This window comes from Nematostella vectensis, chromosome 7 (assembly GCF_932526225.1).
Source record: "Nematostella vectensis chromosome 7, jaNemVect1.1, whole genome shotgun sequence".
Lineage (NCBI taxonomy): Eukaryota > Metazoa > Cnidaria > Anthozoa > Actiniaria > Edwardsiidae > Nematostella > Nematostella vectensis.
The window spans coordinates 15,078,609-15,094,647 of NC_064040.1; the positions used below are offsets into that span (position 1 = coordinate 15,078,609).

The window sequence follows — 16,039 nt, forward strand, 5'->3', positions numbered from 1 at the left end:
ATTTACATAATATATATATATATCTTATTCGGTCCAAAATAATCCGAATGCCTCTAGACCGCGAAACACACGATTCAGCTAGGCGACTCGAACTCGAATCGTACCTATTTCCAAAACAATAGGCTCGACTGAATTAGGTTCAATTTCGGTTAAGCATTATAGCGTAGCCAAGCGCGGCCGCAGGCCGCGCGCGTAGCCCATAGGCATAGAAATATGGTATAGGTATGCGACTTGGTTTTTGTGGTCATCGCGCGGGTACCCTGTGGTGTCACTCGCCAGCCAGCCAGTCAGTCAGCCACGCGACTCCCAGGCCCCACTCGGCCCCGAAATTGCGACTAAATACAAGCACGGAGCAGGGGAAAAAGTTTCGAAAAGTTCTTGTCGATTATGCGATGATTATTTATTTTGCCTCAAATTTTGTGACTTAAGGATAAAGTCAACTAGAGGAGATCTACTAACATTCATTCACGCCAAGATTTATCTGGTTTTAGCTAGTAAATTTAAGCAAGTAACAGTTCACATTAAAAAGCGAACAGAACCACAAGAAAGCGACCAAAAAAAAAAAAATGCAAGGTGAGTTTCGGACGACGATTTGTATTGTCTATTGAGGATATGACAGTTATTAGGCTTTTTGTTGTCCTTTTTGTATGCTTTGAGAATGCGAGTACTTAACTCAGTAATCAAATTATTTGAGCATAACAGGTTTTGTTTTGACATTCTTCGTTTAATCTATATTCTTGATTGTGTTGAATAAAATACAATACAACAAAAACTGGAATTCGTCTTTAATAAGAATTCTTCAGGGCAGATTGATTGTGTTGAGATATTTCATAAAGGCTAACCAATATCGTGTTGCATTTGTCAAATACTGCTAAAGAAGACCGTTCTTGTCTTTATATCCTGTGCTCTTAGTCCTAAGAAGATACATATCCTTAGAAGATACAGCAGCTTTTTCAACTTACAAGAGAAATTTTCCTTACCGAGGATAAAAAAAACCCTATTTTCAATATGTATTGTTGTTATTGTCTGCATCTTGCATCTCATGTGTTTATTTTTTTTTTCAAATAGTTGTGGAAAATTAGTTAGATTATAAATGGCTTGATAAAAAGATTGTTTTGAAAGAAATAATAAATAATTGTTTTCACTCTTTTATGAACCAGGAACTACCTGAGGGCCAAGATGAATGCTAAAGACTGGAAGACATGACAATTAAAAATCATGTCTTGAAGAGAACAGTAGGATGTTCTTATTCACTGTTTTCACTTATTCACTCACTCTCACTCTATTTTAGAGGTTTAGATTTATTTCATTGGAATAGTTGGATCCAGGGTTTCTCAAAACACCAAAATATAATGCATTACTGGATGTATATTTGTAGATATTAATTTCCATGGGGATGGAAAATCACCACTTAAAATGGTACATTAAAACTTCAGTATCTAAAATTGTGTATGACACTATATTCCATCTTTGAAATCCTGTTTCATCCATTGTTCTTCGCAAGGACAAAGCTTGTCAGAATGTAGCTTTACAAATGTACATTAATGGAACTTTTATTAAGGGAAGGGTTTTTTAGGGCAAGATACTCAAACTTTATAACACTAGCAACAACCTTGTTCTTTTTCAATAATAGAATTCTGTTCACATAGCTTGGATAGCATAGACATGGCCTCTTTAAAGGCCTGTGGTGGTGAAAGGGTTAAGATAATGGGAAAGGGGAAATGTCAAGAAATGCTCAATCAAATTATTTTCATTACTGTTATATTTTTTTCACCAAACCTTTCAAGTTGAGTCAATTTACTTTATATCTCCTCTCCCGTCGACTATTTTTTAGTCAATTGATATTCTTTGCTTTCTCTCTACCCCAAACATAGATCAATGAAAGGGTTTGGTTTGAAATTAGAAGTTAGCATTTTAGCACTGTCAGTGATGCCTTGGATGTTTTTTTTTAGGATTTGCTTCCAAAATCAATCTGTTTTTTCTTCATTGCATTCATTTGGGAGTAGGCCACCAACAACAAGGCCACTATATGGTAAAGGGGGGTGCACCAATATGTAATGCATAAAAGGAGATATATTTTGGATTTTAATTTCCAGACATTTTTTTGAATATTCGGTCCAATGAAGGAGAGAATCGCCTCTAAATCAAAACATAAAAATTACAGTATGGCATCTAAACAGTCTAAATATATTATTTTGAATCTTTGGAATGCTGTTACATCCATGACATTTTCTGCACAAGGGCAAAGCTTGTCAGAGTATTGTTTTGATTAAAAAAAATATTCATAATGGAACTTCTATGATGGGACATAAGAATTTACCATTAGACTCTTGACAACTTTGACAGCCATATTCACACCAGGAATTGTGTTTGTTAACTTTGATGTACTGCATAATTTAAATTATTGAATAAGGCCTGGATCCATTTGGTTGGTACAATAAATAAATCTCAGTAAAGAGCAGGATCCTAGATCCCCCAAAAATACCCCGATCAGTCAACACAAAAGGTGTTCAATGCTGGCTCCGCTTTTAGGCAGTGCCTAAATCTATATATTAGTCGAAATATTTCCGCATACTTCAGGAACCGCGGAGCATGTTGAAAAGTGTGTGTTTGTGCAGTGCTGGTACATCTGTCCACAAGCCTAATATTGACTCTATACTCGTTCTTTTGCGCATTTGTCTCCTTTTCGCTTGAACAAGACGGCAAACAATCGCTCAAGTTTTAACCACGGTCTGTCTGCTGCTCTCTGCCATTGGTAAGCAAACCGAGCGAATCACACGCGATTTTTAAAAGTGCTTAAAAGCACTTGCGTCTGGGAGACTCGAGCGCGGTAAATGGTACATACGAGTACGTATACTACAAGTCGTTAAACCCGTGTCGTGTAAATCATAATTCTAAGCTCATATAAATCAGAATTTTCATAACCTTCACCGTTTTTTTTTCTTTCGCGCAATTCACAAAAAAAGTGTTTGTCATAATTGGCTCACGAGCGTTCGCCTCATTTTTCGCGTGGTCGGAATTCTCCCAGCATGCGGTAGGTAACACGTTACGCTACGACTCTCTAGTGTCACGCGAAACGACACAGCGTCTTTTAAAACGTTTTCTCTCAAATTAACTTCATCTTCCTTTTTCTTTTGAATTGTATTGCTTGTCAGCGAGATAATGCATTGGAAAGTCCTTTTTTTAGAATTATCTACTACCCCTCCCTAGAGCAAAAATGTACTAAAATTCCGGTTATACAATTCCGGTTGTAAAATTACTATTTTATTCAAACAGGAATTTCCGGAAGTGGAAAGAAAAGCGTGACTCGTGAATCAGAAACGAATGGGTCGCTTAAACTCGGAATTTCATCCAAAAGACTAGAAGAATTACATGCACTGAACTAATATTTATATTCGTAAGACGTCCCAGAGATGTTTTCTTACGAAAGGTCCCACGAGGTTTACACATGATCGCTGAACAACAACAGCGGACCTACACGAATGATGCAACGCCGAGTAAAACGCGAACAACAATGACACTCTGCGATTGAACTAAGCATATAGACGGTCTAAAATCACTAAAACCTAAGGCGAACTCAAGAAACTACGAGGCAAATTGTTGGGGTGAATAAGCGACGAATATGAGAGGACTGAGGCAAAATCACGGTGAGTTAACGCTTTCATTGTAAACAACAGCATCGAACAAGACCGGCATTGTTTCGATCAATGAAAACACTAATAAATTTTGCCGTAGAAATATGACGGAGACATATTTTTATTGAATTTGATAAGTAAAACTACGAGGAATGGTATCGTCTTTTATAGACATTAGGCGAAAATGGGTTTTGTACTCGAAGTTTGTGACTGAGCGAGTTTTACTTACGATAACATTCTCGCTTTACTATTGATCAAATTGAATTTATAGAATTTAACACAGTTTCCCAATATTTAGTAATGTTAGTAGCGCATAAATCTTTTTATTGTCACAATTTATCCCATTAAATTTACCATTATTTTTTACCATATTATATTTCTTCGTCGTTCATAGTAAAGTAATTGGTAATGTAATCTTTTGGTCTGCTAGAATTAGCTATGGCGATGGTCTTTTATGCATTAAATGATATTTTGGATGTTTAACATCTACACGCTAAGCAGGAAGCTATTGACTTAATCCATTCTGCGTCAAAGCGAGGAATAGTTACATATTTTTCGATACAAGCTTCTTCTTTTGAAATAAATACTTTTACTTGGTCTCACGATCAATAACATAAATTTAGAATAACAGTTTTGCTTTGTTGGTTGTTGATTTATTTTGCAAATAGCTAAGGTAACTTTGGTTCTGAATAACAGCACATATCAAGGCAATATTGTAAACATGAAAGATCCCCGGAGCGAACAAATCGTAGGTCAAAAAGTCGTATCCTCATCTTCCGAAATCGCGTCGTCTCAAATCTCGTGTTTTGTCAGAGATTCAAATAAGGATGCACTTCGTAGAATCGATGTGTCGTAACCCGTTGTGGTACCAAATACCAAAATACCAAATAAATAAGCAAATTAGAATAAATAAACTAATTCAGGTTTGGAAAGCTTTACAATCCTTTTTATGTGACATTGATATGGCTTCCTCAGAACAAGGTTTCCGACCGCAATATGGATAAAAATTGATACTCACTCAAATTTCCCCGTTATCAATTGAAATGCATTATCATCAATTTATTCGGTGCATTCCATCTATGAATTACTTACCGATTTATATCATCAACTTGCTTATCAATTGTTATCAATTAGATCATGTATCAACTTATATAAATTAGAATTTTGATTATTAATTATTATCAATACTTGTATCAATTGAAAATCATTTTCAATGAAGCGCAGGGTGTGCGCAAAAAGACTTGGTTACCTAGAAGGACCAGTAATTCCACGGATACAAATCATTATATTATCCTAATAATCATAAGATATGCCCCCACTACAAGCAGCTAAAGGCCATTCTAGGCCACCGTATTTGAAGGGGAGCAAACAAATATAAGTCAATCAATTGGCCTAAAAAAATGACCTGTATGAGAAAAAAATGCGAATATTTATGGATATCGCTCTTCGTAGCGCATTCCATGACTTCCTTACCTTTCTGCCTGTGCTTTTATTTTCACAACCTTCAAAGTGTTGCTTAGTAACTGCAAAAATGTTCAAGTATGAGCACAAAGCGCGGAAAAACAAGAGGAAATTTGTTAATACATGCTTGAAACCGTGTAGACAGCGCCAACATAGCTGTCATAGTTTTTGAGTTGCTGTGAAGAAGTTGGATTGGATCATTCTAACATAACCAATCATGGTGCCGGCAGTGCTGGCTGATGCTTCCCCCCGGGAGGGGGGGGGAGGTGATGTTGGCCCTATCGGCCCCCCTCCCGAGGAGGGAGGGATGGAGGGTTATCATTTTTGCGGGAAATTCAAATCTATATATGGCTTCTGCTATTGTACGTCTTTCTTGTCAGCGCAAAACGGCAAATGGCGGTTCTATAACCAAAAGGAGCCATAGATCTCATTAAATTTCTATGACCAAATAAAATCGCATAATCATACCATTTCTCCATACCTATTGAGCTCCGCGCGCGGCCCCGGTATCAAGTGTTGGGGAATACGGATAAATCATACAAATATCAATCATAGGTCATCGATGTATGGCTCTGACATTGCTGGACTTTTTTCAACAACTTTATTTTTATGAATAATTATTACCCATAAGCACGGGCTTAGAACTGCCATTTACAATTCTCCAATCGCCACTTGCATTGACAACCTTTTTTGAATAGTCGTATATTTTTTAAATGATGATAAACTTCTGATTACATACATAACATTAGATGCTTTTGAGACATTAAAACATTGGTGTTTATTTTTTACAGCGGAGGGTGGATGTCAACACGATGTTTCTTAACAATTCATATTTCAACGTTCTTCGTAAAATCGACAACAGCTGGGATGATAAACCGCTGACATCCGGGAGATCGCGCACCAAGAAATGGCGGGAAAAATTCTCCCGCTCCAACTCGTCCAAGTCCTCCAGATCACTCGTCAGCTCCAATAGCGTAGAAAGTGGGACCTGCAGCGAAGACGCCAATTCTGGTTACTATGGTGATGACGAGATAGAACCGTGCCTGCAGTGCCGTGCAGCGGATTTCCCCCTGAGAAGTCAAAAGGCGAATATCGAAGAGTATGACGTCATTAGTATTGAGGTGAATGTTAGACACCCTCGGCGAAATGGATCATCTTGTCGACATTCAAACTCAGTAAATTTTGATGAGTTTGTTGTCATTCCTTCCTCACGCGAGGAATTTTGCGCGGGAAAATTTAAACAAAGTACTCCAAAAGCAATCTCAAATAGGACTTTAGGGTCAGAATCATCTAGTACCACTTCTCCGCACATTCTAGTCACGTGCACGCCTAAGATTGTCTCGTGCGCAACACCTCTTAGCGATGCTGGACCCATGGTGCATTCGCCATCCTGCACGTGCTGCACGCCTCAGAAGCCCGTGCGTTTTCGTCTGGACGCCCCGTCCCGTAGTAGCTTTGCTGATGCCAGGTTTTGGTGGCGGGAAAACATCACGTGGCAACTGCGGCAGCGCAACAAGACGCAAACTGCGAACTTCGCGGAGCTACAAGAGACTGGACCACACTCGCGCGTCAAAGTAAAGATTAACCGAGATATCGCGCACTTTTTAAACAGCTACGGGGAGTTCAGGCCGCACAACGAGTTCCTCAACACAGCGCTTGTGGAAATGGAGGGGAACGCTTTGTACAGGGCAGACCTGGTAGAGGCTATCCGACTACACGGGGGTGGGGAAGAGGAATTGAGTGGAGATGGGCTAGCGTCGCTGGCTCAGGCGTACATTCGTAAGCAGTCAACAAAAGCTAATCCTCCAGAGGAAACAGACGATGAAAGCCGGCAATTTGTACAGCGGCAGTCGAAAAAGCGCATGCACACCCGTTTATTTGTCCCGCGGTGGAAAGAAAGCATCACAAATCAGATCCAAATGCGAAACATTTTAGAATGTAAGTATTTCACCGATGCTATCGTGAGAAGATCACTACAGGTAAACGTTAGCGTATCCGTAAGCACGATTGACGAATCGCAAACAATGACAGAAATAGAGGACTATGACGTCATATCTTCGGATGAAACGACCCAAGGCACAGAGCTGTGTGGGAAGGCGCTTAACTCGAGCCAGTCCACCTCGCAGGGATACCACAGTGCTCCCACGCCACTGGTGGCTAATGGGAGTGCTCAGGTGATGGTAGTACCGTAGGCGTGTTAAAAATAGAAGCTGGAGTGCCTATTTGCGAAAGACATACAAGACAGGATTCGTATATGGCTGCGAAAATGTAATTAGTTTTATCTAATTGGATACCATAACTAGACAGAGAACTATCTTTTTATGCAATACTGACCGAAGAACCGAACGTTGGAATGTTTACAGAGATTTTTATGAGTGATAAATGGACCAGCTAAGTGGCAATCTCACCAGTTTACTTCCGGTCGATGACGTAACAATCTCCGATGATTTTTAAGAAAAATATTTCAAAATTGTAAAAGCAGTGTGTCTGAAGTTTCTTGTGTGTCTGAGAGTGTGACTGATAATTTAGAGTGGATGGTCTGTTAACTAGCGCGGATTCTAATAGGATTCCTTTTTTCCTAGTGCTGGATGGATATATCCACTTATTTGAAATGTATATATGTGCATATTCGGTGATCATTTTGGAATACGGTCTTATTTTATCTTATTTTCAAAAATGTTCGCAAAGTGAATAGTTGTATCCTCCTCTAAGCCCAAACCAGTAGCTTTGCCTGGATCTTTAACCGATATAGCTATTCATTCCAATTTTTAAATTTTATGTTTGCTATATTGTAAATAATTGTGTTTTACACAAATAAGATATTTGATCATTTCGATGTTTTTTTTTTTTACGTGACAGACTTTACTTTAAAGAAGACGTATGAATCTTAATAAAAAGAAAATATTTTACATGGCATGTCTGGTATCCCGTGCTAAATGATAAGGAACAAATTTTATCCTGTCTATAGGGACATCGGCTCCTTTGATGTTTCTGTCAAACATCGGCAAATATTTGTCGCGTTGGGTCAAACAGGTCGCACGGGTACCTGTCAAGGAATCTAACCACACTCAGGGGGCTGTATTTTGATGTTTATTCCCAGGGGGGGGGGGAGGGTACTGAGCCTATGTTTGGGTATAGGGGTGCCGCTGGGGGGTTTGAAACCTGACCCTGTTAAGGACAAAAATCCTGAAAAACCATACCCTGTTTAGGACAACACCCTCAACACCAACACCTCAACACAACACCATTTTAGGACCCTGTTCAGGACAACACCCTCAATTTTGGGACGACCCAATTGATTTATACCTTTTTTTGGGTAAAAACACATCCTTAAGACACGTTTCATCAAGCATTTTAAACTCCAATTACTTAGTCTAGAAAAATGCTGTATTTTATCGCAAAATCGATAGCATAACCAAGCATCCGGTTAGCACGTGAGAGCAAACAAGGCAATCAGATCGGCGGCGGGATCAGCTGTTACGAGGTTTAGCAAGGCAACCAAATTGGTACCCTGTTCAGGACAGCCTTGCTTAAAGTTATATTCAATGAATCACGTGTACATTACAAAGGGTCTTATTACAAATCATTAATCCACAACTGAAACTAATCAATAACTGAATAACTGGACTTAAGCGCATTAACTTGCGCGACAGCACCTCAACACTTCAAGATAACTACTATTAAGTTTATCTAAACAGAGATGTCTTTGAAGCCTCGCCAGTGCGTCCAAGGGCAGTTCACTGTAGAATGAAGATCTATTACAGGACCGTACCCTGGATTTTTAATTTTTCTTGGGGAGTACGTAATCTGAAAAAGTGGGCCTAATTTTTTCCGGGGGAATAGATTAATGACACACCAGAGTGTACACCTTTTTATTTTATTTTATCTTATTTGCTTATGTTTTATAGTTTTTTCTACAAAATAGCACGTCCAATGCGAACCGGGGTGGGGGGGGGGGGGGGGGGGGGGGGGGGGGGGTTGGTGCGAATCCTACGGTCCTACGGGCCGGGCGAGTATGATAACAAGTAGTGATGTATGGCTGTTGTTGAACCATGGTCATAGAGCGGAGACCCAGAGGGCTCACCCCTCCCCCTTGGCCGCCAAAAAGAGGGTCATTACTTATTGAAGGGAATTCAAATACTTAGCATCCTTTTTCCATGATACCTATGAATGCGCACACCCCATTCCCACTTATTTATTTTCAATTTTTGAAAGCTCCGCCCTGGTTATCGTTACGCTCACCGCGAAGACACCGTATGCCTTTCAATGAAAAAATACGGCTTCCTAATTAGTTCGTGGTAATTATTTCAGCTTTTGTTGAAGACTTCAGCTATCGTGAAATTTATATAAACCTAACAACATAACCCGTTCAACGTCGATATCACTAGTTAATTCCATTAGTTCCGATTCCTTTCCAGTTCTTCGTTTTGCATTGGAGTGAATTCGATCCCAGTCGTCTTTGAAGATCGCAAATAGATCGTAACCAAGGTCGCCCCAGCTCCCTACGGGCGCTCTGGCGTGTGCCCCTTGTTCGAGATAGAAGGCGATTGGACTAAAAGCTGCGCTACCCATGATGCAGTGCTACAGGAAAAAAAAATATGATGAAAACGTGGTGATACGCTGTTGTTTTTGCGATTTTTTAAAGGGATTGATGATGGACTATGATGCATTGCTAGTTTTTAACTTAAATAAGCAAAACAGTAAAACGTCCAGAATTTCGTCTAGAATAATCCAAGAGACATTGTGGCGACTTTTCAACTTTCTATAGGCGGTGCGTAAATTTCCAAAAACAACCGTTTTGACGATGTTGAACGCGCATCCAAAATGCCACAGACTGGCGGGCCACAGCTGATCCAAAATGCGAAAAAATGCAAAAGCGAAATTCGAATCTAGCGCCAATTTTGGCTATAGCACTCTGACAGCTCTATAGCTTTGTCTGTAAACTCCACTTCGTATGCCATTTTATATCAGCGGTGGCCCGGTGATATTTTGGATGTGCGCGCAACATCGTGAAAACGGTCTATTGCAAAGAATGGCTGCCAAAGCATAGCATTATGCTAACCCCTTTAAGCACTACATGTCTGAGCGAGTATACCTTCCTTGTTTGGCCGAATATATCGAAAGGAAGCTGGAGTTTGTTGTCCGTAACAAGCAGTATCTCCCCAGGACGACTCGACGTTGATACGGAGCGTAGAGCCTCGAAACTAGTACCAGTCCCCTGTCCTCGTAAGACGGAAGTGACCTGAGAGAGCTGGCTTTTGTCCAAGTAATATCGGACATCTCGCTCTACTTGTCTGGTCTTGTCGGACTCGTAGACCAATACTGTGATGTGAATGTTGCGTTCTCTTGTCCGAGTGTACATATCTAAAGTTAAAAAAAAGATAAAATTAAGTCATGACTTTTGTATGCTTCTTTCTAGGCTTTTGGCAAAATTTTTGGTATATCATTTTGAATGGCACTTCGCCCCAGTACTGCAAGGTCACCTTACCCGGGCGAGTTCCCAGGATTGGCCGAAGAGGGGTGCGCAGTCATAGGTATCACATGAAAAAAGCATAGTATTAACAGATTCCTTAATAAGAAATTACCCACTTTTTGGCCGCCAAAGGGGGGGGGGGGGGGTGGTGCGCGCGCACCCTGCGCACCCCCCCCCTGTGTACTCGCCTGTTACCTTCAAACGAAAACATCATGATCTTCGTCAACTTGTCCCATCTAAACACGGGTACCACCACGCGTATGGCGGGGTTCTGCTGCCATGACAACAGGGGCTGACAGAGCTGCGGGTCACTATACGGCTGGTACACGTACTCGGCTATGCGATACAGAGCCTCTGAGTCCAAGGCCTTGATGATTGCGTCGATAAAGTATCTGTCGCCTTGAAACTCGTCTGTCTTACTCTCGACGCTCGTAATTGACACAAGACTATACTTCCTGGTCAGAAGATATTGTTTATCTCAAAGGCGGGTCCGTGTTTTTTTTTTTAATAGGGGCGGTCGTGTCAGGGGTGTAACGGACATTAAAATACTGGGTGGGGGGCACGATACAAGAGTCACGAAAGGAAAAAAAAATGAAGGGGGTGTGGGGAGGCTTCAGTCGTGCATGTTCTTTTTTCTTGCCTCTAAGACGTGCATGAATGTTTTTCATCGTTGTATGCAATTTTGTTACTGTCTGGTTTGGGCTGCATGCATTGTTTGGACTGCATGCATTTTTTCCAGGCTTTTCATCGTGTGTGAATTTTTTTTTGTTCCTTACCCACCCACCGCTTCACTTTTCTAAAGGTCCGTCCTTAATAAAGTTGGGGGCACAGCCACGCCCCTACAGGTCATTTTCTTATATTTTTAGAAAACCTTTTGGGGGGGGGGAGGGGGGGTTGCGAGTAATGGAAGGACCCCGAATATACTCCCAGAATTTTGATTTACTCGAGAAATAAGTGTGATACGCAATTAGAAATTGTTGCATTCATTTAAAGCAAGTATGAGCTGCAGAGCTACCTCGTCATGTTCATGTCCATGGGTGGGCATTCGATGCCCAAAGGACCAAAAGCCGTTAAAATTTCCTTTGGTAAACCCAAGGGAGGCAAAATAACTTAGAAATGGGAAAGGGCGTCTATTTAAAGACAAGCACTTGCGAGAATTCGAATCCTCCGTTTCTGTTCCTTAGACAGGGGTTAGCCTATTAGGCGTTTGTTGGTGTTTCCGCAAAGAACACTCGGATTTTGCTTGGAATGTGTCCGCCATTTTGAATTACGAGCGCGCGCGAACTGGATTTGAGTACAAAAAGGCAAAAGCTTGGGAACCCCTCCCCAGCGAAATCCAGGTTTTCTTCGCGGAAACACCAACAAACGCCTACTATTAGGCTGAGAGAGGGTAAGAACAAATACAAGTCCTACCACCCCTCCCCTACATTTACGTATTTATAAAGCTTGACAGGAAATACATAAGTATTTCGGTGGTAAAACAAACAAAGCGAGGCCAAAAAATTCCCTGATCTTGAACTCGTCCAAAACTACCCCCTTTTTTGTTGGGACGTTCTATAGGGAAAAGCGGATGGTTACGGTCCTAAAGGAGGCAAAAGCAGATTTGCATATCCGCATAGGGATCTCCCAGGATTGAAAACGTAATTTTAATTACTTACCCATATTCTAAGGGGTCCAAATGATTTTCAAACAGATACGGGCATTCAATATTATGACACGATAACTCGACTACAATACAAAGACTAGCTATTCTAATTGCTAGCTATTCTAAATCACATTCAATGGAGAAGAGAATGTGCAATTTACCTAGTGCTGGGACACTTCTGTCATCATACATCCCGCGGAGGGGAACGTCCATATTAGTATACCAGGGTGATCGGCTTTTACTGTTTTAAGGTAAAAAAAATTCTACCAACTGCTATTCCTTAAGATGTTGAAACTGTTCCGCGTTCTCTCTTATCCCTTAGGGGTTCTCACGCTGTTGGATTATCACATCCTTATAACTGGACATGATTATCACATCCTTATAACTGGACATGAATGTGGTCAGGTGCTTTGATGGGTAAGAATTTCTGTTGACCATACACAAAATGCTATCCCTTAGGGTTATCGAAATGATTTGTGGCCAACGATCACCGCTGTCTGTTTTTATGGGAGTCCCCCCGGACTATACATACCCTGGGTGGCTTGCTTCAAGCTGTACAAGATAGCTAGAGACCACCTCCTTCGCGGCATCTTCAGCTAGCGCTCCTTCCCCTCTGTCTATTACACTACTAGAACCGACTGCCGCGTAAAACACGCGGTTAACTCGTGCTCCCTTTCTTGTTTTCTTTTGGTCTCTTATCAGAACTTCAGAGTCTCTGTTTTTACATTTGAGGAGAAGTTCACTAGTCAAGGCACCCCCTAGTCGATGTTTTCTCGTGTAATCACTACTAGCATCGTAATGTCTCTTTATTCGGTCTTCTCTGCGCATATCTAGAAGGTCATTAAGAACGTCATTGTTCATTAAGGTTTGCATATCTGCAATTGGTGCAAAGGAGGAAAAGAACTCATTGCTGATTGGTTGATACATCAAGCTCCCAGGCCTTTTCCAATGAACTTGCACAAAACTATCACCCCTTCCTTGCTTATGAATTATTTCAAAGTAATATCGGTTACATTTTGTCAGGTACAGTTGTCCTGACATTTGGTCAGCGTACTTAAAGAAATCCCCTGGAAATGTCGACCCCGCTACTGCTCCATCTCCGACTGCCGCAACCACTCGGGCATTCATCGGGTTCTCGTCGGTACTGACACGAAGCTCGGACGAATCATCAGACGCTATTGCAAATCTAAAAACTCCAGTTTTATCCGCATGAATGTAGCCAATAATCCATTGGGCGTAATTCTGCTCGGAATTCATCTTGATAAGCGATGTGTTGCTTAGAGAGTGCACATCCGAGGCAAAGTAAGGAAAATATGGGTGTCCTAGAATTGACATGACATCCGAACCAAGAATATCTTTCCATACAAATCTGTTTAGTTTGTCAGTTTGCACGGGGAGTTTTTTCAGCACTGTCTGGTTATCCGCGCAGAGATTCCCCCAGTTGATGGGCTGCATGAAGTCATCGCCAGTGGCCATTGCAGCTAGCCTCTCTAATCGATGGCTTCCGGTTAAAGGTAGAAGCTGGAACTGTATATACACAAGAGCTAGACAGCAACCAAATACAAGCCTTAGGTAGCACTTGCAGCGCCTTTTTCTCATCATGGTGAAAGTTCCACGATCTGATGAGAGCTGGCGCAGACAATATTGAACTTGTGAAGTGTGAAACAACTGCAAAGCACTTAAGAATTCCTTGCAAAGATATCATTGTGCGAGCGTGTGAAAACACTAATCTTCTCACCAATAACGAAGCTGTTGCTAAGACGATGAGTCCCATCCATGCGGCGAATATTTCATATAAACAAATGAAGATTTTTTCCTCTTGAATATTTTATGATTTAAAAACGATATTAAGCTATTCAGCTCGTTATCACTCGTTACAATTGGATTGGCAATTTTAACGAAAATAAGGAGAAATAAGATGAAATAAAAAAATAAAATACGACCATTCTTCTCAAATTGACCGTAAAACTTGTATCAATCTGGAATTGTCTGTGAATGATTGTAGATCCCTGGTTTGTGCGCTGAAGTATTCTTATTTGATTATTACTGAGTCCATCCAAGATTTTAAAGTTTTGTTATTGTTATTATACTCTAGGATCTAGAGAATAGGATGATGTTTCGCGCTTACTGCATGTATATTACCAGGGCGTAGAAAGGAAACAACTTAAACATTATTTTTAGCACTTGTTATTCCAACAATGGTTAATAATATGGCCATGAATAGGTGCACTTACTATAAATAGCACGGCGGAAACAAATCACTAATACCGCTTTGATAAAGAATTGAAGTTCGTCATCAAAAATAACAGATAAATAGGTTGAATTTGTGACGGTCTAAAGTCAATTAAATGTTAAGTATGAAGGGTAGGTGAGCAAACTAACAATTCTGACAAGAAAAAGAAAACAGCCTCGTGCATAAACGCATACTCCCTTTCTTAGACTATTTACCATACGCCTATCAAGTATTAACAGGCGCGGCTAACACAGGATTAGGGGGCGCATACATGACCCATTTTTGGCCGCAAAGAGGGGGGGCGCAGACATAGGTATCATATAGGAAAAGCATAGTATTTTACGAATCCTTAATAAGAAATGACCCACTTTTTGGTCGCCAAGGGGGGAGGGGTGCGTACGCGCCTGACTAATGGCCTGTCTATGGTAGTAGGGCTATGTGGACCTAAAGAACATCCCCCGCTCTACAAATTGCAACCACGGAAGTCAGAGAGCGTCCACATAGAACAGCTTTTAAAGTGTATCCCCATACACCTTTCAGTCGAGACCAAGAGAAGGGGACGGGGGGGGGGGGGGGGGGGGGGGTAGCAGCAGTAGTGATGGCGCTATTCTAGGATGTGGCGAGTTCTTGGAAACTTCTATTCAGGCACGGGCTGAGTACAAAGGTGTCCTTTATATCACCCGGATTTGTATCAATCAACGGGATATGTAACAACAACCGGATTTGTAACAAAAATAAGCCAGATATGTAACACCAACCGGATTTGTAACTAAAACCAACCAGATATGTAACAACAACCGGATTTGTATCAATCAACGGGATATGTAACAACAACCGGATTTGTAACTAAAACCAACCAGATATGTAACAACAACCGGATTTGTATCAATCAACGGGATATGTAACTACAACCGGATTTGTAACTAAAACCAACCAGATATGTAACAACAACCGGATTTGTAACAAAAATCAACCGGATTTGTAAACAACGTTTAACAAACGAGTTTGTAACAACAATCGACCGGATTTGTAATCAATAATCGACCTAAGGATTTCGGGTTGTCGGTGGGGACTCTAACGATGATGTCATCAAAATACTGTTTGGTGCATAATCTTTTAGCAGATACATTGTTACAAGGCCAATATAGAGGCTGTCCGGTGGTTTCTTCCTACGTTTTTGTAAACTAAAATAGTCCTAGGGGAACAAACTTGGTTGAGGTGTCCATGCTGGCAAGGGGGCCAATGCTGGCCAGGGGGTGTACTGGCGATGTCACGTGACGTGACGTCATAGATGACGTCATCGAAGCAAAAATACCTATATCATCCCACTAAAATAGTCCTAGGGGAACAAACTTGGTTGACGTGTCCATGGTGGCGGGGGGCCAATGCTGGCCAGGGGATGCACTGGCGAAGTCACGTGACGTGACGTCATCGATGGCGACATCAAAACAAAAATACCTATACCATCCCACTAAAAAAGTCCTAGGGGAACAAACTTGGTTGACGTGTCCATGGTGGCAAGGGGGCCAATGCTGGCCAGGGGATGCACTGGCGAAGTCACGTGACGTGACGTCATCGATGGCGACATCAAA

At 41.1% G+C, this 16,039-nt stretch overlaps 2 protein-coding genes and 1 long non-coding RNA gene across 3 annotated transcripts; 2 read left to right on the forward strand and 1 right to left on the reverse strand.

The window, feature by feature from the left end:
* The first annotated feature begins 3,275 nt into the window (after nucleotides 1–3,275).
* LOC5511866 lies at nucleotides 3,276–8,012 on the forward strand. Its single transcript, XM_032381268.2, has 2 exons — nucleotides 3,276–3,647; nucleotides 5,888–8,012. Exon 2 carries the CDS (start codon nucleotides 5,909–5,911, stop codon nucleotides 7,286–7,288), a length of 1,380 nt encoding a protein of 459 aa, XP_032237159.2. The 5' UTR covers nucleotides 3,276–3,647; nucleotides 5,888–5,908; the 3' UTR covers nucleotides 7,289–8,012.
* A 1,289-nt stretch (nucleotides 8,013–9,301) lies between these two features.
* LOC5511898 (N-acetyl-beta-glucosaminyl-glycoprotein 4-beta-N-acetylgalactosaminyltransferase 1) lies at nucleotides 9,302–13,816 on the reverse strand. Its single transcript, XM_032381207.2, has 4 exons — nucleotides 12,747–13,816; nucleotides 10,765–11,024; nucleotides 10,192–10,460; nucleotides 9,302–9,677 (listed from the first exon to the last, which is right to left on the reverse strand). The coding sequence occupies exons 1-4, from the start codon at nucleotides 13,814–13,816 to the stop codon at nucleotides 9,423–9,425; spliced, it is 1,854 nt and encodes a 617-aa protein (XP_032237098.2). The 3' UTR covers nucleotides 9,302–9,422.
* LOC125568227 lies at nucleotides 12,046–14,539 on the forward strand. Its single transcript, XR_007312145.1, has 2 exons — nucleotides 12,046–12,465; nucleotides 13,238–14,539. It is a non-coding gene; the product is annotated as an uncharacterized LOC125568227 (long non-coding RNA).
* The last annotated feature ends 1,500 nt before the right edge of the window (nucleotides 14,540–16,039 follow it).

Excerpts from the sequence above, each read along its gene's own strand:
- LOC5511866 (XM_032381268.2), top strand. The coding sequence starts at position 5,909 with ATGTTTCTTAACAATTCATATTTCAACGTTCTTCGTAAAATCGACAAC.
- LOC5511898 (XM_032381207.2), bottom strand. The coding sequence starts at position 13,816 with ATGATGAGAAAAAGGCGCTGCAAGTGCTACCTAAGGCTTGTATTTGGT. Across the intron at positions 10,461-10,764 it reads CATGATGTTTTCGTTTGAAG|ATATGTACACTCGGACAAGA; the intron begins GTAACAGGCGAG and ends TTTTAACTTTAG. Across the intron at positions 9,678-10,191 it reads TATTCGGCCAAACAAGGAAG|CACTGCATCATGGGTAGCGC; the intron begins GTATACTCGCTC and ends TTTTTCCTGTAG.